General features: G+C 39.5%; 1 protein-coding gene across 11 annotated transcripts in view; it reads right to left on the reverse strand.

Annotated features, from left to right (window-relative positions):
- The window catches only part of TNIK (TRAF2 and NCK interacting kinase), a 478,118-nt gene that overhangs the window by 73,552 nt on the left and 378,285 nt on the right, over positions 1-26,281 (reverse strand). For all 11 annotated transcript variants that reach the window (XM_082249643.1, XM_082249642.1, XM_082249649.1 and 8 more), the window contains 4 exons: positions 18,805-19,041; positions 16,266-16,372; positions 13,171-13,334; positions 619-713 (listed from right to left, as the gene is read on the reverse strand). In XM_082249643.1, coding sequence (XP_082105769.1) covers positions 619-713; positions 13,171-13,334; positions 16,266-16,372; positions 18,805-19,041 — 603 coding nt within the window. The remainder of the gene's footprint in view (positions 1-618; positions 714-13,170; positions 13,335-16,265; positions 16,373-18,804; positions 19,042-26,281) is intronic.

Here is a 26,281-nt window from a genome sequence, read left to right on the forward strand (position 1 = left end):
CAGCTTGGCATTGCCTGCTATTATTAAGCTTATGATCAGAACACCCATATCCTTCTTCACTATGGACTTATATCAGCTACCCTAAGTATAAGAAAAGTAGTATTGCAGTCAGATTTGATTTAATATGAGAGGTCCATTTCTGCCAACTGAGCAAGTGACAACCTCTGATACCATCTGATTAATCTACAACAGATGACCATTTTAAGATTCTATGGGTAATCCTTTCATTTAGGGGTTTACATACTATTGTTGTATTAATAGTTCCCTTAATGTGAACTATATAGATAGAAACATAGAAGCTGCTATTGCGGACTTGGTGTCACTGCCTATTTTCTAATTTTCACAAGTTCCTTTTAAACATCTAGGAAGAGTTGCTGTTATATCCTATGTCTCCAGTCATGTTCTGTATATATCTATCATATATAAAACAAATAAATATTGTTGCTCACAATGATACAACCTTTACAGCTGAATAAGCTAAACAAAAAAAAAAAAAAAAGTCTAAAAGTTAATCTATCAATAACACATGATTATAGACAGTGGCTGGGACGCTAAGTGGTTGAAAAGGATTATGACAACACACAGCAGAGCAGAGCAGGCATGATTTACTAAACTTACAGCTGGTCTACTTGGCCTTGTCATATTATCTTCAGCTTTCATATTGGGTCCATCATGTGGCATCACCGGAGAACCTTCGGGTTTATTATTTCCTGCTGAAACATAAAATTACACACAATTTATGTTCATACATGTACGGTTTATGACATGTGCCACACGCAAATGTGAATAAACTATTAGCCAAAAACCTGCAGCCAGGAAGAAAGGTCAAGCTTCTTGGCTTTTTTTTGCAGAAATTTGTAGAAACACTGTGAGAAATGAAATAGTTTCAAACGATTAACGCTCGGTACACAGATGAGATTATCGGACAAATGATCATCTGTATTCTTTTTGCATGCTAATCCCATATCAAAAATGCAGAGTTTACTAAAATAACGGAGATTCTCATAAGACAGAATAATCATTCTTAAGTGATGTAATTTGTTGTAGCGTTTTTGCATTGTATTTCTGAACGACAACTGTACTGATTAAACAAAATTGTTACAATCTGGTTCGGTAAAAGAATAGTTTTTGTACTGTCCGATCAGATAATAATCGGATGACCTGTCGTGATCAGCTCTGGAAAGCTCTGTACTAACAATCAGATTATCGTACGATCGCTTTAAAAGCGGTATTTTCCACATGATTTTCTGATTGTGTGTACGGGCCTTAAGTTTCTCCGCAAACCTGCTGGAGTGTATTTCTGTTTACTTTTTTATTGAACCAATGAGGTTCATAAAGACAGCTAAGCTGATTACATTATTATGTCTGTATTTAGATCAGATAAGATACCACCAAGACCATCATTCTTAACCTGGTAATATATGGATCGAAAATCAGCCTGTTCAGCAGGGACCAGACAATTTTTATCCATGTTTGGGCACCCTCTATCAATTATTTTTGTACAACCAGCCTGTCAGTTTTTTCCTGAATGATTAGTGCCACTGGCTACAGCCGGCAACACTTAGGCCTCATGCACACTGGATATTTTTACAGTAGCTGTTTTTGGCTTAAAAGGTTTTTTTCTACAGCCTGTAAACTCCTCAGCATATTACCCTATGTGTCTATGTACACATAGGCTGTTATTAGCAGTTTTTGGCAGGGGCTTTTTCTGGCTGGAAAAAAAAAATCCAAAACTAGTGGGTTTTGAGAGGCATTTTTCAGCTGTAAAAGCGCTCTAACTCTGATAAAAGCTTACAAACGCTGAAAAACGCAGCTATTCAGCATTTATCTATGTTTTTCCTTGCACAGCTACAGCTTTCTACTGACGTTTTGAAACGCCCATTGTGCATGAGGCCTAAGCATTGTGTTCTGCCAGCATGCAAAGCTACCTGAAGGCAGAACACAGTAGCGTTGAACGAGGGATTCCCTCAACAACACTGACTGTGTAGAAGAAGGAATCAAGCAATTTTCCTTTCTTCCACCCATGAATGGGTGTATTATCTGTATAATGGGTGTACTGTGGGTGTACTGTATTATCTATGGCCTGCTTAAGGATAAAAGTTTTGGTTTGGTTTTTCACAACTGATGTCTGCTGCTCCTATTTTTTGTAAACGAATAAGTGATTTAATTCTGCTCTTCAAGCCATTTATAAATGGTTCACATTTGTGAAATTGAGATGAGAGGAAGATTTGAAGAGAAAAGGTGGGTGTTTTTAGGGTATTGGAAAGTTGAAAACACAGGACTCTACTTTCCTTTAAAAGGAGAAAATACAGATACACCTTCCCCATTCTATATGAAAACTAAATAATTAAAAGAAAAAAATGAATACAAAGCCCCTAAAGAGGTACAACAAACTATAAAACTATTATCAAACTATTATCCAACTCTACGGAAAATTGTTGCCCATACTTACCATAATTTTTCTTTCCTGGATCCTCCTCATGTCAGCCTACAACAGGTCCGCAATGCCCCCCTTTGACCCCTTCAGGACAACCTCTTGATTAGCCTATATAGGATGTCTGTCTCCCCCCCAAGTCAGCATTCTAAATGTGAGACCTTGCGACGGCAAGCTTGGGTGGGAAATACTTGGCTGACATGAGGAGAATCCAGGAAAGGAAAAAGTACTGTAAGTATGGGCTACAATTTTTTTCATTTTTCATATTCCTGGACCTCCTCATGTCAGCATGTAATGAGCAATGCCACTAAAAAGAGGAGGGTAAAAGAAAAAGAAACGACACCACAATTACTGCAATCTAAAATTTTTAATGACCGACAGCCGCCGCAATGACCGTAGACCTAAATGCTTACGAAGGCGGAAGAGTCCCATCCACATTGTAGTGACGAATAAATGTTTTGGTTGTTCTCCAGCTTGCTGCTCTGCAAATTACCTCCACTGAGACTTTCACATATGCTGCCCATGAGGCCGCCATACTGCTAGTCGAGTGCACCTTTAGGTCCGCCGGAGGAGGAAGCCCATGTGACTTGTAAGCAATCTGAATTATTTTAACAATCCAATAATTCTAGGTGGAATGGCACAACCTTTCTTTGGAGTCTTAGGCAAAACAAATACATTTCCCTGCTTCTGGAACTTGCTTGTCTGCTCCAGATAAGTTGAAGAAGAGATTTAAAGTAGAACTATAGGCAAAATTTTATTTTTTCATTTTGAATCTTTGTCTCATTGCACAGATTTCCCTTCACTTCCTGTCTCACAGCCAAACAGGAAATCTCTGTAAATTAAGGGAATTCCTTGGGGACTCCCAGGTCACCAGAACTAGCGTCTCCATTTGGAACATTTCCCCTCTATTTCTTTTCTGGGGACAACCCAAATTTTATTTATTTTTTTACTTTTACTTTTAATGATAATAGAAAACAGCACAATACGAAAGGTTGAATCTCCTTAATGGGGGTAGAGGCAGCAATAAAAATTGACAGGTGTTCTAATGTATCTCCACTCTATCCAAAACTGGAAAAAAAAAAAAAGTGTTGCCTTTAGTTTTTCTTTAACCAGATCCAACTTCTTCCACTCGTATTCCACACCCTCTTCTGGGAAGGCTGGAAGGATAGATTCCCAATTGATATGGAAGGAGGTAGATACTTTCGGCAGGAAACTGGAAACCAAGCGCAGAGCTATTCTGTCCCTCAGAATTAAGCAGTATGGTTCTTTGACTGAAAAGGCACAAAGCTCTGACACTCTTCTGGCGATAGCCTTTAAGAAAATAGTTGTCAAGGTCAAGTGGAATAGGGAACATGATGTAACTGGATCAAATGGTGGAACTAGTAAGGCTCTCAACACCAGCGACAAATCCTACTTGTGAAAGTATGATTTAACCAATGGTCAGATTTTAATTGCTGCTTTTAGGAAACAGATGACCAAAGGATTAAAGGCCAATCTATGATTTGACATTGCCGACAGAGCGGATACCTGGACTCCTAAAGAATTATACGCTAAGCCGCTTTCTAGTCTGCTTTGAAGGAGATCTAGGACATTCAATACTGATGGATCCAAAGGATTCAATTTTTTCTCCGCCACTATTCGCAAAAATGCCTTACATACTTGTTGGTAAGAAAAGTTGTTTGCCTTCTTCCTGGCTTGTAAAAGTGTACCCGCTATTCTCTGACAAATCTAGAGGTTTCAGTGACCCGCCTTTCAATCTCCATGCCGCTAGCTTCAATTTGCTGGGGTTCAGGTGACAAACTAAATTCTGGAGCAGAAGGTCTTGAGAAACAGGCAACAGGATAGGCTATTCCAGGTTTATTCTCCAAGCTAACGTGAACCAGGGCCTCCTGGGCCAAAAAGGGTGAATCGCTATTGCTGACACTCTTTCCCTTTGGATCTTCAGGAGTACTTTGAGTAGTAGGGGCACTGGTGAAAACACATATACTAAGTGAAAGTTCCATGGTCTGATCAGAGCATTCCACGGCTAAGACCTGTGGGTTCCAGGACCGGAAAAAGTAAAGAGGAAGATAGAAATTCACTCCTGAAGCCATCAGGTCTAGGACAGGGTTCCCCACATCTCGAAACACCTTGCGCAGGTAACTGAGATTGAGACTACACTCATAATGATCTATAAACTTGTGACTTAGGTGATCTGCTAACACATTCTCTGATTCTGGAAGGTGAGTAGCTGTTAGAAATTTGACATTCTTCTCTGCCCACAGGAATATTGGACATGCAATCCTCAGAAGAGGAAGACTCTTGGAACCACCCTGAGAAGTTACATAGGCTACCGTGGTCAGTTGTTTAATTTGTGTGCTTCCGCACTATGGCTGTATATATAGCAGCTGCCCCCACTTTAACTGGCTACCCTGGTAGTATCTATTAGGTGAATTTCAAAAAAAGGGGAGTGAGTTTGGCGCTGCTCTATTCACATTTCATAATGTTAGACTAAATTTGTCATCATGCCGTGCCCAAATACCATGCCTAATAAGGCAAAAACATAATAAAACAAACTGATAAAACTATAGAAATTATGCATAAATTAATATATGTTGAATTTTGTGCAAAAAAAAGTGCCCAGTGAAAATGATCAATGTTACAATACAAACCTGATTCCAAAAAAGTTGGGACACTGTACAAATTGTGAATAAAAACAGAATGCAATGATGTGGAAGTTTTAAATTTCAAAATGTTATTCAGAATACAACGTAGATGACATATCAAATGTTTAAACTGAGAAAATGTAAGAAAAATAAGTTTATTTTAAGTTTCATGGCATCAATACATCTCAAAAAAGTTGGGACAAGGGCATGTTTACCACTCATCCCCTCTCCTTTTTATAACAGTCTGCAAACGTCTGGAGACACGTTGCTCAAGTTTAGAAATAGGAATGTTGTCCCATTCTTGTCTAATACAGTCTTCAAGTTGCTCAACTGTCTTAGGTCTTCTTTGTCGCATCTTCCTCTTTATGATGCGCCACATGTTTTCTATAGGTGAAAGATCTGGACTGCAGGCTGACCATTTCAGTACCCAGATCCTGCTTCTACGCAGCCATGATGTTGTAATTGATGCAGTATGTGGTCTGGCATTGTCATATTGGAAAATGCAAGGTCTTCCCTGAAAGAGACGACATCTGGATGGGAGCATATGTTGTTCTAGAACTTGGATATACCTTTCAGAATTGATGGTGCCTTTCCAGATGTGTAAGTTGCCCATGCCACACGCACTCATGCAACCCCATACCATCAGAGATGCAGGCTTCTGAACTCAGCGCTGATAACAACTTGGATTGTTGTTGCCCTTTTTAGTCCGGATGACATGGCGTTCCAGTTTTTCAAAAAGAACTTCAAATTTTGATTCGTCTGACCACAGAACAGTTTTCCACTTTGCCACCGTCCATTTTAAATGAGTCTTGGCCCAGAGGAAAACGCCTGTGCTTCTGGATCATGTTTAGATATGGGTTTTTTTTTTGGCCTTTAGAGTGTTAGTCGGCAATGGCGAATGGCACGGTGGATAGTGTTCACCGACAATGTTATCTGGAAGTATTCCTGAGCCCATGTTGTGATTTCCATTACAGTAGCATTCCTGTATGTGATGCAGTGCCGTCTAAGGGCCCAAAGATCACGGGCAGTATGGTTTTCCGGCCTTGACCCTTACGCACAGAGATTGTTCCAGATTCTCTGAATCTTTGGATGATATTATGCACTGTAGATGATGATAACTTCAAACTCTTTGCAATTATTCTCTTGAGAAACTCCTTTCTGATATTGCTTCACTATTTTTCACCACAGCATTGGGGGAATTGGTGATCCTCTGCCCATCTTGACTTCTGAGAGACACTGCCACACTGAGAGGCACTTTTTATACCCAATCATGTTGCCAATTGACCTAATAAGTTGCAAATTGGTCCTCCAGCTGTTCCTTATATGTACATTTAACTTTTCCGGCCTCTTATTGCTACCTGTCCCAACTTTTTTGGAATGTGTAGCTCTCATTAAATCCAAAATGAGCCAATATTTGGCATGACATTTCAAAATGTCTCACTTTCAGCATTTGATATGTTATCTATATTATATTGTGAATAAAATATAAGTTTATGAGATTTGTAAATTAGTCCATACCTTTTTTACTCACAATTTGTACAGTGTCTCAACTTTTTTGGAATTGGGTTTGTACATACAAACTCATAATAGAATGTATAAGTGTCTTAAGCATATAAAGTGACCAGTGCTATCAGTCATAAGTCCTTTTGTGAAAAAAGATAGTCCATCCATTAATTCAATATTTCTCCCTTCATGTATCAGTATTACAAGTACTGCACCGAGGACAGAATCTGGTTATGTTATAACAGGCGAGGGATTCTCAAAGCCATGCAAAGTGCCCGGTGTCTCCCCATGTTAGAATTAGGAAATATATCAACAACATAAAAAAGGGCTTCATGAAACATAGCCTATCAAAACACTTCCGTGAGGTACACCGGAAGGACCCTTCTGTCAAGATGTTCTATGGGATTGACATGATTAGGGGACACTGGAGGGGGGGATAATAAGAGGATTAAGCTATCACAGAATGAGACAAAACTGATCTTTTTGCTTAATTCCCTCCAGCCAGAAGGCCTCAACATCGATAGATCGACATCTGTTTTATCGCCAATGATTAATTGTGGTATATTTTCATTTTTATTTGTACACTTGATTATAAATTTTGTAAATTAGTTCATTTGTGTAGCCTAGTTTCCCTCCTGGGTGAACGTTTCGTAACATACTCCTGTATATATATATATATAATCACTTTTACATCACTGGGGTAGGGCTCTTTACATTCATGTACACAAGCTAGTTAGGAAGGATGCCCTTTCCCAAACTTAAATTTTAGGTCTGGGGGAGTGTGTTATTTTCATAATGCCGGACCATTCTTATGCTAGTTCCTTTTAAATTGCGTATTTATTTTTTGGGATGTAGTCCGGAAAATATCCAGTATATATCTTTAAAGTGAGTATATATTTTTAGGAATGTGTATATATTTTTTAAAACATGTTTTTTAAATGCTCGTATCAGTTGTGTGTATTATGCAGAGTATCCTAGTAATACACAAGCTGGTTTTGGTTTTATTTTAACTTCATCAGCATGTGTGAGTTTATATGGTAACATAATAACCTGAGCACATTCTTTAACCACTCCTGAATCGTAAGGTTTTGCCCCCTTAATGACCAGGCTATTTTTTGCAATATGGCACTGCCTTATTTAAACAGACATTTCCGCGATTGTGCAACGCTGTAACCAAATAAAATGTATGTCTTTTTTTCACACAAATAGAGCTTTCTTTCGGTGGTATTTGATCACCTCTGCGATTTTTTTTGCGCTATAAACAAAAAAAGAGCAACAATTCTGAAAAAAAATCTTTATTTTTTACTTTCTGCTATATAACATTCCCAATAAAAAAAAAATGTAAAAATCAAATTTTTTTCACCATTTTAGGAAAATATGTATTCTGCTACATATTTTTGGTAAAAAAAATCCCAATAAGTGTATATTGATTAGTTTGCGCAAAAGTTATCATGTCTACAAACTAGGGGAAAGATTTATGTAATTTTTTTATTTATTTATCTTTTTTTTTTAGCCCCCGTTCACATACACGCGACGCTACTTTGCACCGCGACCTCGGAGCGGCCGCCACGGACTTCATAACATTGAAGTCTTTGGCGGTCGCCTCCTGGTCGCCCCAAAGAAACTCGGGACCCTTTTTCTAAGTCGGAGCGACTTGTGTCGCTCCTATTAGAACGGCTTCCCTATGGAAGGCGACCTACGGCGACCTGTGAGGCGACCAGGTCGCCTCACAGGTCGCCTTAGTGTGAACGGGGGCTTACTGTAAAAACATTTTTGTTTTTAAACATTTTTGTTTTTACTGTACTTTTTTTTAGTAATGGCGGCGATCATCGATTTTAGGCGGGACTGCAACATTGCAGCGGACAGACCGGACACCTGACATTTTTGACACTTTTAGGGGGGACCAGTGACATTACTGCAGTAATCAGTGCTAAAAATATGCACTGTTACTGTACTAATGACACTGGCAGGGAAGGGGTAAACACCAGGGGCGATCAAAGGGTTAAATCTGTCCCTAAGGGGTGCTTTCTAACTGTGTGGGGATAAGCTTGCTAAATGAACACAGAGACCTGTGTTTCTAAATAGGAGGAACACAGAATCCCTATGTTCATTACTGACAGAACAGCGGTCTGCCGTGTTTACAATGGCAGACCACCGTTCTGTCTAGACGATGAGCGATCGAGGGTGCCCGGTGGACATTGCGGCCACCAGACCCGCTGATCGACTCCCACTGTGGCCAATTGGTACGTGCGTGCCCGCACTAGTGGACCCACGACAAGTACGTAGTTTCACAGGACAGAGCCAGCCTGCCACAGTAAAACCACGGTAGCTGGTTGGCAAGCGGTTAATCCATCCCTATTTGATTTCCTAAATTAATCTTGTTAACAATGTGGATTTTAGAACTTGGCAATTTAAATATCCTTCTCTTTATTAAGCACTGGGTAGCGAAGTCAGGCATTTATACCTGCTGTTTCCGGTTGCCAAGTCACCACTATCATAGACTCCGGTCAACGATTGCAAGAGGATTTTAAAATGGCTGTGGGTCATTTTTCTCGCGTTGCTAGGTTACCACACTCCATATAAACCAGAGGGTGCAGCAATATGGCGCCGCACCTGATGACGCTCCAGTTGATGGTCCAGTTGTCTGAAAGAACCTTCACTGCCTGGTCTTGTAGAATGCGCCTGACCATTTCCTAGCTCCAAAAAATTCGAACTTCAAGCAAACATACTCCCCCACTTCCCTTGGGCCTGATGAATCAAACAATGGGCTCCCAAGCCCTGCAGACTGGCATCCGTTGTGAGCACTATTGGTTCTGAAGACTCCAGAGGGACCCCTCACTTAAGATTCTGGGCGATCATCCACCAGGCCAAGGATCAGGCTACTGTTAATGGAACAAGGATCTCCTGGGATAAGAAATGGTGATAACACTGATGAAGGAAATTGAATTGGAACATCCTTCTTCCCCACCTGGCCCATGGCATTACTGGGATGGTTGAGGATAGGAGACCCAGATACTGCATACATTCTTTTGCCGAGAGAGAAGATTTGGACATCATAATCCTTGTACTGATCTGCAGTTTCTGGACATTCCTTTAGGAAAGAAATACCTGACCTAGGTTAGGATTAAACTGAACCCCCAAATATTTCAACCAGAACTGGAGTCGGCTTTATCTTGCTCTTCTGAAAACTGATCACCCAACCGCCAAACTGACCGAGCATTTCACAAACAAAAGCTACATGACATATGCTGCTTGATGGGGCTAGCAGGAGGATGTCGTCCAGATAGTGAAATATCTGGATACCCTTGAGTTTGAGTGTTGCAATGGTAGCTGATAACATTTTTGAGAAGGTCCGAGGAGCAGAACAGAGGCTGAAGGGTAGACAATAGAATTAGAAGTGTGCTCCTTCTAATGCGAATCTTAGGAAACGGTAATGTGCTGGATTTATGGGCACATTGAGATAGACGTCTGCCAGGTCAATCTAGGCCATCCAGTCTCCCACTGTTATCACAATGATGATAGTTTCCAGTGACTCCATTTTGAAGGGAAGGAATTTAGAAACTTCAGTTCTAGAACTGATCTGAAGGCTCACGATAACTTTGTGACCAGAAACAGAGGAGAGTATATGCCTTCTCCACATTCCCATTCCGGAATGCGTGTACCTTCAATAACTCCGTTATATAGACTAACAAACACTGCTGCTTCTTGGGACACCTTGTTACGTGAGCTTCTACAAAGGTGGTTTGAGGAGGTCTCTCGCCCAATTATAAACAATACCCTCTTTGGATTATATCCAAAATCCATGCGTCTTCCACTTCTTCTTCTCAGCCTTGCTCCCACCTGAGGTGTCTGGGCAGAGACACCTTCAGAAAGATTTGTCAGCGGGCTAAGATTCCTGATTGGACTTCGCCTTGGTCCCCTTAAAAAAGTTGGAGTTATTAGTCTTCCACTGGTGAAAAAAGGGACGACTATCTGTCTGAACTGGTCTCTCTTTAGAGAAATGGATCAAATTATTGGCGTGGTCTTACTTCAAGAATAAGGCCCGACTTGCTCCCTGAGATCCTCGGGGTCGCTGCCTTCAGTCTTACAAAAAAGAAGCTTGCCATCAAAGGGCAACAAGCACAGGGTGTGTTTAGAGGCGTTATCTGCTGCCCAATGCTTCAATCATAGGGCCCTTTGAGCCGTCATCGAGTGGGCCTTAAGTCTAGCTGTAATTTTGACCTGATCAACTGTCACTTTAGCCAGGAAGTCAACTGCCATCTTTATGAAATGTAGGGGTGATGAATTCCTGCCCCTCTTCACTTCTCCCAAAACATGGGACCCCAAACCCAACACCCATACTCTAAGGGCTGCTGCCAATGAAGTTATAGCTAAGGCCAATGTACACGCTTTCCCTGCCACCATATATTTTCTCTTCCAATCAGTATCATTCTTCCATTTTTATGGGATCGTTTTAGTAAACTAAGCAGTCCACCAGCAGAAGTGTTATGTGGTGGGCTAATCTCTGCAAGGATGCATCCACCCTAAGTATTATGTCCCACAAAGTTGCATCCTTGGCACTGAATGGTTACAACTTTGCCCGTCTGTTGTGAATGTACAATCTCTTATATGGCTTTGCTTACTCATCCTCCAATTTTTCTTGAATCTCAAAAATGAGAGGAAAGGAAGGAATGAACTTCTTGAGGTCAGGGTAATATCTGCGTTGCTTTTTTGGTGGGGAGGCATCTTCCTGCCACCTCATTGCCTCCTTTACTGCATCCCCCAAGGCAGGCACCAGAGAGAAGTCAATTGTATGCATATCTGTTTCATCATCCAATCCAGGATAACCATCACCGTCTTCAAGCGACAATAATTCTGTGGCAGTGGCAGGCTCCGAGTCATTCCGGGATGCTGATTCCACTTCTTCCCTGCGAAAAGACTTCTTTGATGCACTTTTCAAACCTTCCTTTACAGAGGTTCTAATTTATTCTTTGACCCTCCGTGTCTCTGCCACAGAATCCCGTACCACATCCTTAAGGCAGGATGCACACCGCTGCTTCCCAGACAACACCTGATCCGAGAAAGCCCAACAAGCCGTCTCATCTGCGGAATCTTCTGAAAACGATATTCTTCTCCTGTAACAAGATTTTCTGCCCCTGGCTGCTGGTACGACCCACCCTGGCTTGAATGAGATTGACTGCCATGGGCCACCACTGGTGAAGATGATCTGGAGTGAGCCCTGGCCAAATATCTGCTATTCTCTGTTAATTTCCCCCCCAAAAAAGTTGTCCAGAGCAATGATGAAAAAAATAATTTTACTCTCATCTGACCACTCTAAAGGCACCTTGAAGATTCTGAGGCCACATGGAAAAATGTGCTATGGTCAGATGAGACTAAAATGTAATGATTTGGCCTCAACACAAAACGATATGTCTGGCAGAAATCCAATACAGCTCACCATCCAAAAAACACTATTCCTACAGTAAAGCATGGAGGTGGTAATATTCTGTTTGTGAGTTGTTACTCTGCAGTACGGACAGGAGCACTTGTCAGGATAGAAGGAAAATGTATGGGGCAAAATACCATCAAATTCTTGAGGAAAATCTGCTGCCCTCTGCAAGAAAGTTTTCAATGGGAAGAAGGTTTACCTTCCAACATAACAATGACCTAAAGCACATGGAAAAATGACCACACAGTGGTTGAAGGTGAAAGAGGTGAATGTTCTTGCATGGCCTATTTAGAGCCCAGACTTAAACCCCATTGAATATCTGTGGAATGACTTGAAGACTGCAATCCACAAATGGTCACCATTAAATTTAAATGAGCCTGAGCAGTTCTGCAAAGAAGAGTGGGCACGATATTGCAAAATCTAGATGTGCAAAGTTAGTAAAGACATACAGGGTATCTCAATAGAATAAAGGCTGTCAATAAAGCACAAGGTTGTTAAACAAAATATTGACATAAGGGGGATGATCCTTTTTTCAACAAGTGATTCTGTTTTTGAATTTCTTTTTATTTTTCTGACATGTTGGTGTTATATCTTTCACTTGGATGTTGCACTATTAAATACAGCTGGATAAAACAAAAACAGTGTCTATCTTAATTTCAGACTATAAATCAACACAATTTGTTAATTTAAATAATTAGTTTTACCTTCTTGGATACCATTACTTCTTATGCAAGTAACTAGGATATTTTGAAGTGTGTTCCATAGTTGCAGATATAGACATAGTACACTGTGTGCTTTTGAGAGATCCCATTTTAGTCAGTGCTTTAAGACAAGAGCTCAGCTAGAAATAGGATGGAATGCCAAACACAATGCAAACATTAATCTTTGTATTGGGAAAATGTTTTTTTAACCTAATTCACCCTGGCACAATGTGAAGCTCTACTTGTACACTGGTGAAGCTGAAAGCAAAAGTCAGAGGGATTCTCCCACGCACACAATCTCTTCCAAGAGCTGCATGTGGGTGTAAGAGTGCAATGCAAAGTTATTATTCGATGCTGTGACAATGCAGCCCTACTGCTAGCAGTGCCTGTGGTTTAGGTTACTGTGGGTGTAGCCTATAATTCTGAATGTCATGCAAGAGGATTAGAAATGAACCTTACCTCGAACTCTGTTTCGCTCACTGGAGCCTGCGTGAGACCCAGGCTGTGATCCACCTTGTGAGCTAGGCTGGGAGCTGGGGGTGCTGGAACTAGAGGAGCTGCCACTGCTAGTTCTTTGGATTGGATTTTCTATGACTGTTTCTGTTCTCCTCAGATCAGGGTTACTAAAGAATGCAATAGTCATATATTCAATCATTCAAAAAAGACATTATCATTTTTTAAACCTTGTCCGATTAAGCGATTTACAGCTTTTGAAGGTTAAAAAAAACCCATCAAGGGTAACCATAAGCGCAACCTAGAGCTAGACAATGAAGCCCAAGCTTAAGTTTTATAAGCTTCCAGCATTAAAAATGCTTATGGAAAGGGAAACACATCACATGAATTGAAGCCTCAGATACAGGGTCAGAGGGCACTCTTATTACAAGGTTGTAGGTATAACTAAAGTCCTCTTTTGGTGGGAGTGTCGTGCAATGCACTGTTTGTGCCAGGTTATAGTATAGTCATGCAATGCACTGTTTGTGCCAGGTTATAGTAGTGTTGTGCAATGCACTGTTTGTGCCAGGTTATAGTAAATGTCGTGCAATGCACTGTTTGTGCCAGGTTATAGTAGTGTTGTGCAATGCACTGTTTGTGCCAGGTTAATAAATCAGACCTACAGTGAAAGAGGAAATTAGGATTAAACTGCTGAGAACTCTATTCTTCTATTTCTCTAAATTATTTTTCCCAGATGCAATGGACAGTTTACACATACAGTACATTGATAACCTATCAACTAGCAAGTTAAAACCTGTATGCTCTTAAACTCCTCTATTCATCAACTATCCCTATTATGAGTCAGGAGATGGATGGTTGCATATAGAGTCAATAAAGCAGTATTAAACCCAAAAGAAAACATATATTATATTGCATCTTACCAATTCCTAAATGTGATGAGTGCATTATTTTCTTTTTTATATATTTTTATTTTCACCTGATGATCTAGCCAAAAAATATGTTGTTTTTCAAAACAATAAGCTGTCCTGCAGATGTAGCATTTTGAGGGTTGAGACCAACCACTCAACACTGACAGAGGTGCTTACAATGATCAGATTATTTATGTAATACCATTATCTCAAAAGGAAAAAATGGGCTTATAAAGCTGTACTGGCTTATAGAGTATTAGCTGGAATTTGGCTTTGTTTAGTGTATTTGTGTATTTTATTGTTATTACATCTAATGATATCCTCCACCCAGACTTACAATGCTGCTGTCCAAACGTGTCTCTGTGTTCCTTCATCCAAAGTGAAGGCACTCTAATACAGGAGGTGTGTTACTGGCCAGATCACCAGGTGAAAACAGAAGGAAAAAGCATAAAAAAGAAAGCTAATGCAACCACCAATCTAATGACTGTTAAGCTACAATATTTTAAATTTTTTAGTTTTGGGTTTAATATAACTTTAAAATAGGCTGTGGCAGAGATGTCTAGGCACTCAAGCACACCTAATAAACATAGTTTAGGGTTGCATATATTTTGGGAAGTGAAGGTGTCCGCTATAAAGGCTGCAACACTCGACAAAAAAGGACTGACTATCACAGTACCACACCATATGCAGAAAGTTACCATTCTCTTTAGCACATTTATGGCATAAAGGTGAGTCCCTCTGAGGCATATAAAATAAACGTTGTGAGGGATGATATATTCTATGTAAATAGCTTAGTTGAACAAGCTAATCCCGGGCAGAGATCCTAGTGGAAGGTCAGGAATTAAACATTTCCTTACAGCTTTTGTCAGGAAGATCTACTAACCAGTGTGTTTTAAGTTTAGATAAAAGAGGGGAAGGTTTACTTATTAGAAGAAGATAATATGTAGAAATAAGACATGTACAGTATGAGTCAAGCATAGGAGAGTCTTTTCAAGTTTAGAATTTGAAAGTCGCACTTCTAATATACTGTATGATGCAATGTCAAAGTTTTAGGCAGGTGTGAAAAAATGCTGTAAAGTAGGAATGCTTTCAGAAACAGCTCATAGTTCAAGTTGCTAATAGTTTATTTTTATCAATTAACAAAATAGAAAGTAAATGAACAGAAGAGACATCCAAATCAAACCAATATTTGGTGTGACTACCCTTGCCTTAAAAGCAGCATCAATTCTTCTAGGTATATGTGCACACAGTTTTTGAAGGAACTCGGCAGGTAGGTTGTTCTAAGCATCTTGGAGAAGATCTTCTGTGGATGTAGGTTGCCTCAAATCCTTCTGTCTCTTCATGTAATCCCCGGCAGGCAGATACCTATTCATCATGCCAGACCAGCAGGGAGGCATTTAATTGGCCCCACATGTATTCATTTATTTTTCAGCAGGACAAAGAGGTGCAGGCCAACCTGCAGGGATGCTGCATATTTGTGTACTGTTGGCGCCAGGAGGTTACCGACTATCTTCAGCGCAAAAAAGAACAAGGAAGATCCTGGAAGTGATGGTTTGGCCCCCAAAGAACCCTGATCTGAACATCAAGTCAGTCTGGTATTACACAAAGAGATTGAAGGATTTGAGGCAGCCTACATCCACAGAAGTTCTGTGGTTAGTTATCCAAGATGTTTGGAACAACCTACCTGTCAAGTTCATTTAAAAAGTGTACCTAGAATTTATGCTGGTTTGAAGCCAAAGGGTAGCCACACCAAATATTGATTTGATTTAGATCTTTCTTTTGTTTGCTCATTTTACATTTTGTAAATTGATAAAAATAATTAAATCAGTATGTGGCATTGATATAGCACGTCATATGACTTCACCGCACCTTGATGTCTAATGACTGCTGGATACTTTAAATAAAGAATAAATAAAAAAACAATTCAAATATATATTTTTAAAAGTATATTATAATAAATAACTAATTTATCATCTACGCTAATTCAAAAATACCATTATTGTTTTTAAACTGCCTGATTCTAGAGAAGACCAGATTCCTTTGAAGATGTAATTCAGTGACTGTGAAATGTTATTTTAGTTAATTTGCAGAGATATAACATAGAAAATTCAAATGACCTCAGTATAACTAGGTTATACTGTATATTTATTGTCAATTAGAACTGACTCTTATGCTTATTTAAAGGTGTTTTACCTTGCTCTTATGGGCTGTGTGCTTAGTCGATTTCCGAGATTGCTGCCATTGGCAGGGCAATTTTTACGTGCCAGTGCAGGGGAAATGGAAGTGGTCCTTTGAGGCACCTGCAATTGAAATATAAAGGGATAATGTTATTACCTTGTTGAGAATTAAACTTAGTAATATAGATGAAATTCAGTTAGAAAAAAATGCCATTGTAGCAATAGAGATGAATATAATATCCAATACAGGTAACACAAATTTGCTCTTAAAACCATCTGAAAACGAAATAGACTCGTACACCTTGCAGTAAGAAAAACACCTACCAAACCTATCAAACAGGGGCCCTAATCAGCTCAAAAATGACAAATAAAACAACATTCTGAAGCAAAGCTAAGTAAAAAAAATTGCAGATCGCCGCCATTACTAGTAAAAAAAACCCAAAAAAACAATAAAAATGACATAAATCTTTCCCGTAGTTAGTAGATGCAATAACTTTTGAGCAAACCAATCAAAATACACTTATTGCGATTTTTTTTACCAAAAACATCAAAAGCAGAAATCAAATTGGCCTACAATGTTAAAAAAAATTTATTTTTAAAATTTTTTTTGGGATTATTATATAGCAGAATGTGAACAAGTTTTTTTTTTTTTTTTCAAAATTGTCACTCTTTTTTTTGTTTATAGAGCAAAAAAAAAAAAAAAAAAAATCGCACAGGTGATCAAATACTACCAAAAGAAAGCTCTATTTGAGAAAAAAAAAAAACAGTCAATTTTGTTTGGTTACAGCGTTGCACAACCGCGCAATTGTCTGTTAAAGTAACGCAGTGCCGAATCGCTAAATAGGGCCTGGTCGTTAACCACTTGTCGACGGCTCACATGGAGCGTACTGCGGCAAAATGGCTCGTTATCGCCCAGCGACGTAGACCTACGTCGCTGGACTCCTCCCCTTGTGGACGGCGCACGCTGCCGGAGGCTCGCTCCCGCTGTATTCAGACACAGCGGGAATCGGGCCAGGGGAGGAGAGGCAGTGATCACCACCGCTCTTCCCCGATCGTCGGGGATCGAGTGAGGAGATCCACCCGCTTGTGTAAACAAAGCGGGCGGATCTCCTATGTGACAGGCAGGGACAGATTACAGGATTCAGCATAGCTGAACCTGCGATCTGTGCCTGTGTCACACAGTCCTCTCTCACCACACACGTCGGTAAGCACTAGGCATATATTTAACCTCTTGATCACCAATAAAGTTAACCCCTTCCCTGCCAGTGTCATTATTACAACAGTGCATATTTATAGCACTGATTACTGTAGTAATGTCACTGGTACCCCCCAAAGTGTCAAAAATGTCAGTTAGGGGTCTAATCTGTCCGCCGCAATGTCGCAGTCCCGCAAAAAAAAAAAAAAAAAAAAAATCGCAGATCGCCGCCATTACTAGTTTAAAATAAAAACAATAAAATGATTAAATTTCCCGTAGCTAGCTGCGATAACTTTTGCGCAAGCCATTCAAAATACGCTTATTGCGATTTTTTTTACCAAACATATGTAGCAGAAAACAAATTGGCCTAAAATGTTAAAAATTTTGATTTTTACATTTTTTTTGGGGAATTTCATATAAATAAATGTGAAAAATATTGTTATTTTTTCAAAATTGTCGCTCTTTTTCTGTTTATAGCGCAAAAAGTAAAAATCGCACAGGTGATCAAATACCCCCGAAAGAAAGCTCTATTTGTGCGGAAAAAAAAGACATAAATTTAATTTGCGTACAGCGTCGCACGACCGCGCAATTGTCCGTTAAAGTAACGCAGTGCTGAATCGCAAAATATGGCCTGGTCAGGAATGGGATAAAATCTTCCGGGCTTAAAGCGGTTAAAAATACGCTCATTGAGAATTTTTTTGTCAAAGACATGTAGCTAAATAAATTTTGGCCTAAATATATGACAAAAATTGAATATATTGGATATTTTTTAACTGTCAAAGTAGAAAAATATTGTTATTTTTTTCAAAATTGTCGCTCTTTTTTTATTAATATCGCAAAAAATGAAAAGCGCAGAGGTGATCAAATACCACCAAAAGAAAGCTCTGTTTGTGGGAAAAAAGGATGTAAATTTTGTTTGGGTACGGCGTTGCATGACCGCGCAATTGTCAGTTAAATTCGCACAGTGCCAAGTTGCAAAAAGTGGCCTGGGGGTAAAGCAGGAAAATCCTCTGGTCCTAAAGTGGTTAAGCAGGAAAATCTTCCGGTCCAGAAGTGGTTAAATAAACCACTCCCAATGAGCTATTGTGTCTCCCTGCCATCGGAGCCAATGGCTCCCGCTGTTGTGAGAGTCAATGAGGAGAGAGAGACCTGGGAGAGCCATTGCTCTCATGCCCATTGCCGGATCAAGATTGGGCTCAGGTAAGTATTAGAGGGGGCTGGGGAGGAGCTGCACCTAGAAGGTTTTTTTTTAACCTTAATGCATTCAACACATTAAGGTAAAAACCTTGAGGCTTTAGAACCTCTTTAAACAATTGTAATAATATAAATGCAAATGAAAGTCCCAAATCAGATTATGGACCTTTGGTGGAAGATCTTCCTCCTGACGTAACCAAGAACTTCGGTCAAACTTTTCAATGCGAGGAGGGAGGGGAGGATTCTCAGAGGTTGGATCAGAGTTTTGTCTTGGCATCTCAGGTCGATGAGAAATGATACCTTCCTGGAATGCAGACATTCCTTTTGCAGACTGCTCATGTAATGACTGGGATGCAGATAAAGAAGGTCCAGGGGTTTTCACGGACACCAAGAGTGGAAGTTGCTACAGAGAAAAGGGAATTGAATAATAAATCACTGTAGTATACATTGGGAAGCAAAAAAAAATTCTACACATTTTCTCTGTACAAAGTAAATAGTTATAACTGAAAACATTTATATTTAGGTCAATTGCACCTGAAAATAAAATTTCAATGAGTGAGCATTGGAAGATATCAGCACTAGGAATAAGTGAACACTAGCTTCAGTTCAGAACTTCTTGCTCTTTCTCCCCCCCCCCCCCCCCCCCCCCAGCATTCATTATTGTCATGCAACTCTTTCAGCCTGAAGCAAGGCAAAACAATGCTCCTAGTAGATGTCAGTACTGAAGATTTCAATAAAAAAGTTGGTGAAATACAAGTAGAGGGTAGATTAACCAATCTATTAATATCTCTCCTAATAATGAATATTTTTTATATTGGGGATATTGCATTTAACATTTTAGGTCAATTAATAGCATATTTATATCCTGGTGAAATTAGGCATAATGCACCAGGACATACTGTAGATATATATACACTCCCTCAATCATATTGTTTACTGTACACATTCAGGTAAGCAAGCACATTCACAGGCATACTCCAATCTACATACTTCCTGTAGAAGATTGTGCTATCACAGAAGCATGCATTTATGTGTGTACATTTATATCCACTTTCTTAACACCTTTAACAGTCACAATGAAGTGGCAGAAAATGAACCACACCATCTAGTAAGAGGAGAGTTTTTTTCCTTGCTACTTCCTAATCACTTCACAGTACTGTTAGGAAGCAGTGAAACAGGTTTGCTACATTGTGCCTAACTATGCCTAGCCAACTGAAGAAACAACCAGTGTCTCTAAAAATGTATTTAAGGTCTCCAAACCATCACTGCAATGGTGTCAGGGAAATACCCGTTCTTTTTAAAAGTAGATGTACTGGATTGTCCCCCCTCGGTCCTGCACTTTAGGTACTAATTTAAAATATACATTACTCTTCTACATAGAACTGAATTAGGATGTCGGCATTACGATTTAGCCCTACCAAAGTACAAAAGACCTTTCTCCAGCCTATTCACATAATTTAAATGAAACACGCATAGTGAGAAATAAGGGGTGTCATTGCTGACCTCTCCTTATGAAAATGCCAGTTGTCTGGTTGTCATGTTTTTCTAGGGTCCTTTTGAGTCATTGACCTGGAAAAAGTGGGCAGCTCAGATTTGCTGAATTCACCATGACAGCTTACTTGTTCTGGATGAGTGACACCAATATTCTCCAAATATTATAGCAACCAATATAATTTGTTCCAGTCAAATATTTATTCAACTAAAGCAGGGATCTCCAAACTACGGCCCTCCAGCTGTTGCGGAACTACACATCCCATGAGGCATTGTAAAACTCTGACATTCACAGACTTGACTAGGCATGATGGGAATTGTAGTTCCTGAACAACTGGAGGGCCATAGTTTGAAGACCCCTGCACTAAAGGCTATTTACAGGTAAATAACTGACACGAAAATTATTCACATATAGTAATAGTGTTGTCTCTTATACTGTATATATAACAAATTAGCTGCAAGAATAACCCACTAGTATAAACACGTTCACAATTCCATTTTTCACCTCAGCTAAACAGGCTGGACAGAGTCTGTTCACAAATGATTTTTGTAGTGTAATTTTTTTAAATCCCAGAATAAGATATTGCTTACATATCAGCCAGTAAATAAAGTGACAAGAATTCTGGGAAGTGTACAGTATATGGCCAAAACTATTTCTCAGAATCTGACCATCACCCTCATATGATCTTGTTAGATATCCATTCCAAAACCATGGGCATTATCATTACATTGCACCCCTCCTTTTTTGTGGCTATAAAAGCCTTCACCTTTCTGTTAATGATTTCCACAAGATTTTGGAGTGTGGCTGCTGAGAATTGTGCCTGTTCAGCCAAAAAAAACTGGATTACGACCAACATTCCAAATCATCCTAAAGGTGCCAATTAGGGTTTAGGCCCCTTTCACACTAGTGGACCGTTCAGATCCGCCTGTCAGTTTTTCAGGCGGATCTGAACGGATGCCCCATGCATCTCTATGGGGCATCGGATGTCAGCGGAGACATGTCAGCTGACATCCGATCTGATCCGGTCTGTCAAATCTGGACGGATGGAAACCCTATTTTCCATCCGTCCAGCGGATGAGAATGGACAGGTGGTCATTTCTCATCCAATTCCCCCATAGAGAAGAGCAGGGACCTGAGCTGCCCACAGCGCGGAGACAGAGCTTCCATCTGCCTGCTCAGCGGGGGTGGGCGGATCGATCCACCGCTGAGAAAAACTGAGTCCGCCGACGGAGCGGACAGTATGAAAGGGGCCTTAAAGTTAGGTGTTTGTGCAGGCCACTCAAATTAACCATGTCTTTATGGACCTGGATTTGTGCACAGAGCACAGTTATGTAGGTTATACAACTGTCTAAAATGTCTTTGTATGCTGTATTTTCACTGGCCATGCCTGAGCTGAATTTGGAGGGGGTATCCATATTTTTGGTTATATAGAATGGTGATGGTCAGGTATTCAAAAAAAGCATCATATAAAATAGCTCAGAGGAAGTTTGAAAATTTGGTAAAATGTAATTCATAGAGTCCCTGTTAGGACAATGACCGCTTTTTCAGTTTTTTGCACACATGTTAAAATGCACATTTTAGGCCTCAAGATTAGTGATGTGAAACATGTCAGTTTAGTGTTCAATCACCAAAGGGGAGATCAACAAATGAATGTTTTCTAATCGCCCTCTGTTCCACCCGCAGACACCTGCCATGCCGATTCTAGGCCTGCAGATGGCACAGCAGAGTCCAAAATACATTGTGGGGCCAGTCTGGCAGGGGACGTTACCTTCAACGAGTTGTGAAAGTGATCAAACCGCTGAACCACCTCCACCTAAAAGCCTACAGTTGGCTTAACAAATTAAAAAAAAAAAAATCACATTTTATCAGCCGGCATTTATAAAATGTGCTGGTAGACAAGCAATTAAAAGCACCCTGCAGTTTGGGTTTTTCACCTTCATAAGATATGCATTCATCATGTGGTTTTAAGGTGTCAATTGTTGCCCTATATACACAGGCTTTAGTGGAGTAAATCTTCCCATTCCTGTTTAAGCAGTTTTTGTTTGTGTTGAAACATGAGGCATTCTAAATAATGTATGACCTCTGTCTGTAATGTGAGTTTTGACACTTCCTTTGAAAACAACATATCCCATTAACCTTGGGCCTCTCAGTCTAGTGCCCATTCAGGTGAGAACTACACAGTAAATAGATCTGACAAAGACACAAGAAGGCAGATCATTCACAGACACACAGAGAGTTTACCCAAGCAGCTAGAACCAGAATCTGCAGCAGTTGTGCATGGCAACCAATCAGCTTCTAAGTTGAATTTTTAAACCTTAACTGAACATACTAAAGTTATAAACTAATTGGATGCAATGCACAGCTTCTTTAAATTCTGTTTGCTCCAGTTCTCATAAATCAACAGTACACTTGTGATGCAACACAGGGGGGGATGAAGACCATGCACTGGATGCTGTGCAACCCAGAGAAGGAAGTTGTCTGTCCCCCCCCCCCTTGCAGATAGGTACAGGCTAGCGGAAGCAATACATTGACGGAATTGATCAACTGTGACACTACAAACTGCAGCCACAACATGTGAGCCTATTACTACAAGGTAACGCAAAAACAACACAGGGGATAACAAATTTTACAGTGGCTCTCAGGATTTGCAGGGCTTAAAAAATTAGGCAGTTTAGGGTAAAAACATATTTGTTTAAACTCTGCTATAGATATGAGCTCACAGTTAACTTTACACTCTTTACATTGAAATAACAGACAAGTGACCATAAGGAGAATGTCAGTATGGGAATATCTTTTTTAAATTAGATTTTTACATTTTACTTATCTGAGCTGACATATAAAATTCATTGCACTGAGGTATCATTTCTCATCACGCAAGTGTGACAGTGAGAGTAATCAAAGCCAAAATACTTTGCATGCATGAAAGGCTGGCCTGAATTTTCCCTTACAAAGATCAACAGATGTAGGTGTAATTGTTAACATGCAGGTGGGGTGCATCACCATCCCCAGGTTTGTTTGTTTCATTTTGTGCAGGGATCCTCTTTATGTCTTGCTTATTACTGCAGGTTTTTGTACACCTTGTACACCTTGTAGTCTTTTTATCTAGGGGAGTCTATCTATTGGTAAAGGGAGACCTAACAATTGATATGTGAATTTTAGATGTCTGTTTTTTTTCTAACCTGTGAAATATATTTTTTATGTGTTCTGTGACTCCTTGATTATTTGTTATTTAAGGGTTTTATTTACACATGCATTTTGGGAACGTGGCATTGCCTCTCTCTGTGTTATATGTGGGTCTCTATTTATCCATCCAATAGAGATGCTTATCGTCTACTATAAAGACTGGATAAAGCAGAAACATGACATTTGAGAGTGCTTAAGGCCAAATCCTGGTCAAGACCGGTTTGTAGGAATGTCAGAAAGTGAGCCACAGAGTAATCTCTGGGATTGAAGTGCCTGTGTTCATACCAGGCCAAAAAAAAAAAGATGGTAGATCTTCCCAGATAAGGCTTGTCTTGCTTTAAGCAAGGAGGAGGAGAAGTTCTAGGGAATCCACAAAAAAAACAAAAAAAAACAAAACAAAAAAAAAAACAAAGCAGAATGCAATAAATAAAGGGTCAGGTTGGATGTTCATTGCCCTAGTCATGTTAGTGGTGGCTGGACATCGTGAAAGCTGCAAGAGCTGGTTGCAGAGCTGGACCCACAAGAGCAAGCATCTCAAATTTTCTATCTGCAGAAACCTTGAAAGAATGAACATGTACAGAGACATGTTTAAAAAAAAAAAAAAATCAAACTGCACTTGGTCTCTGTCCAAAATCCAGACTGCTGCGAATACCTGAATACAAGAGAACTGAAACCATTTTTATGAAAAAAATGGTTTGCTGTCATTCGAAAAAAAATAAAAAAATGTATCAAAAAACAATAGTTGTTTCTTGCCTAGTGCTATGAAACATATAATGCTATTCTCTAAACAAAGTGCTGATATACTGTAACACATCAAAGGCAATGCATAACAATACATAACTGCAGTGAACAATTCAATGAAGTCCATAAAGTCCAGAATTCATACATAAATCCACATAGTTCATATATCCGAAGCTCCACCACCGACTAAATGGAATAATACCACTTGGGAGTGTAAGACTACCACCGTAAATGGGGGGGGGGGGGGGGGGTGCTGCTTACTAGAAAGCTAACCTCCACGTTAGGAGGTTAGACAAGTGAATGATCAGAATCCCCAGGCTCTAATTCAGCATTGAGAGGAACATCACTAGACGATGCTACAGACACAGTTAACCTTAGCCACGGCTCCAAGGGGCTTGCCAGTGCCACTCAAAAACACATGCCATGGCCCAATATCTTCCAAAAACAGCTCCATGCAAAAGGTTTTGTGAGGTTGACAGTTTATCGTTTGTGAGCCTTGTTTTACGTTTTCATGTTGAAAATAGGATCCTTTTGCGTAATAATGCTTCCAGGTGATCATTTGTGTTTACTGTGCCATGACGCCTTACAATTTGTCTTTGTGTCTACCTTGTGCAGTAGACACAGTTTTGATAGAGTCATTTATCTATGTGATTCATCTGGTGTCTACTGAATTATTGTTGTCTTTATTGCATATGTACCATTTCTAATGCCACTGTTATTTCATATAAGGATCTAATAAAAATAAAATGTAAAAAAAAAAATAAAAGATTACATCTATGCATAAAGGTATATGTACTTTTTAAAGGGTGTCAACTTAAATACAATCTTTTTCATGCTTAAAGTATCTAAAATGAGTCATACAGAGAGAAGAACTGATTGATTTGTTGCATATATGGGCTATACATAAGATCTGCTTAACTCTTAATATACTGTAAATAGCTTATAGTGCTACACAAAGATCCCTCTTATGTTAACTGTCCTACTAACCCTAACACCGACCTTTACTTAAGTAAACTTTTTGTTTGCATACTGATCCCAAAATTGATTGCACTGAAGACCAAGGCTGCTTTGCCAAAAGATCACAGGGCCAAAATTCTGGCTCCAGGAACTAATATCTTCCCTAAAAATTCACCCTGGCAGACATTGGCTTTTGCGCTGTGCTACTGCAGTTAAAATAAGCCAAAGTCTTGCTACCCTACCAAAAAACATAGAACATGATGGGTGAATTAGAAACTATTCCCTTTTCCCAAATATATAGCCAACTCAGACTTCAATGATGCTGGCTATAACTGGAAATTTGTGCCAGTAAAAAATGAAGGGGCTCTTATTAAATCTTTCTGGATCCTTAAAAAGAACCAGTCATAATTGAGCATGTGCAAAAATTTAAATTTAGGTGACATCTGACATCTCTAAATGTTGCCTTAGCAATGGATGCTCCAATATTTCTGTCCTGGTGGGTTCCTTTTAATCCAAGTTAACAGCCAGGATGTTATAAGTATTCTATAGGTTGATCAACCTCTCTAGAGACTCAACTTTTTACTTCATTCAATTTTTTACTTCTGATGTCTGATAAAGAAAGGGAAAATATATTTTCCTGTGCTCAGTGTACACTAGTGTTTATTTATTTTCTTCAGATCTGCAGATCAAAGTGTAGAGATGTGATTGTTTCAACTGTACACATACTACGCCTGAAGCTGGATTCATGCTGATAAGATGATGCAAGCCATAGGACATACATGAACTCAGCCCCATTGTGGACAGAGCCAGTATTTGCATTGTTTGCAGCCCTTTCATCTGCTACTGGGGAAGAACGGGAAATAGATAGGACCTTTTTAGATTGCAAACAGCAGTCGGGAATAGAATTGCGTGAACAATTATGCAGAAATAGGAAACAGTACTACAAATGAATGCAAAGCTCCTTTGATAACTGGGCATTATTTATATAACTATGATATATGAAAAAAAATATGTATTTATTGCTGCGATGGAATTGGCATATGACAGGGAATGGCCACCCCTATCAGAATCCTCTAATACAGGTATTTGCTTTCTAACACTGTACCATTAAAAGTATGGATGCTATATTTATGGTTTTCTAACACAGTGGTGTTTATTGTGTTAAAATAAATTTGGTGAATTTTTTCTATTGGTTAGCTCATAGGACTCCTTTTACCGTTAAATATATCTATCATTTCTGCAAAACCTGTTGCCCTTTTATTAGCATTTG

Source organism: Pelophylax lessonae (assembly GCF_965119305.1).
Source record: "Pelophylax lessonae genome assembly, chromosome: 3".
In the NCBI taxonomy this organism is placed as follows: domain Eukaryota; kingdom Metazoa; phylum Chordata; class Amphibia; order Anura; family Ranidae; genus Pelophylax; species Pelophylax lessonae.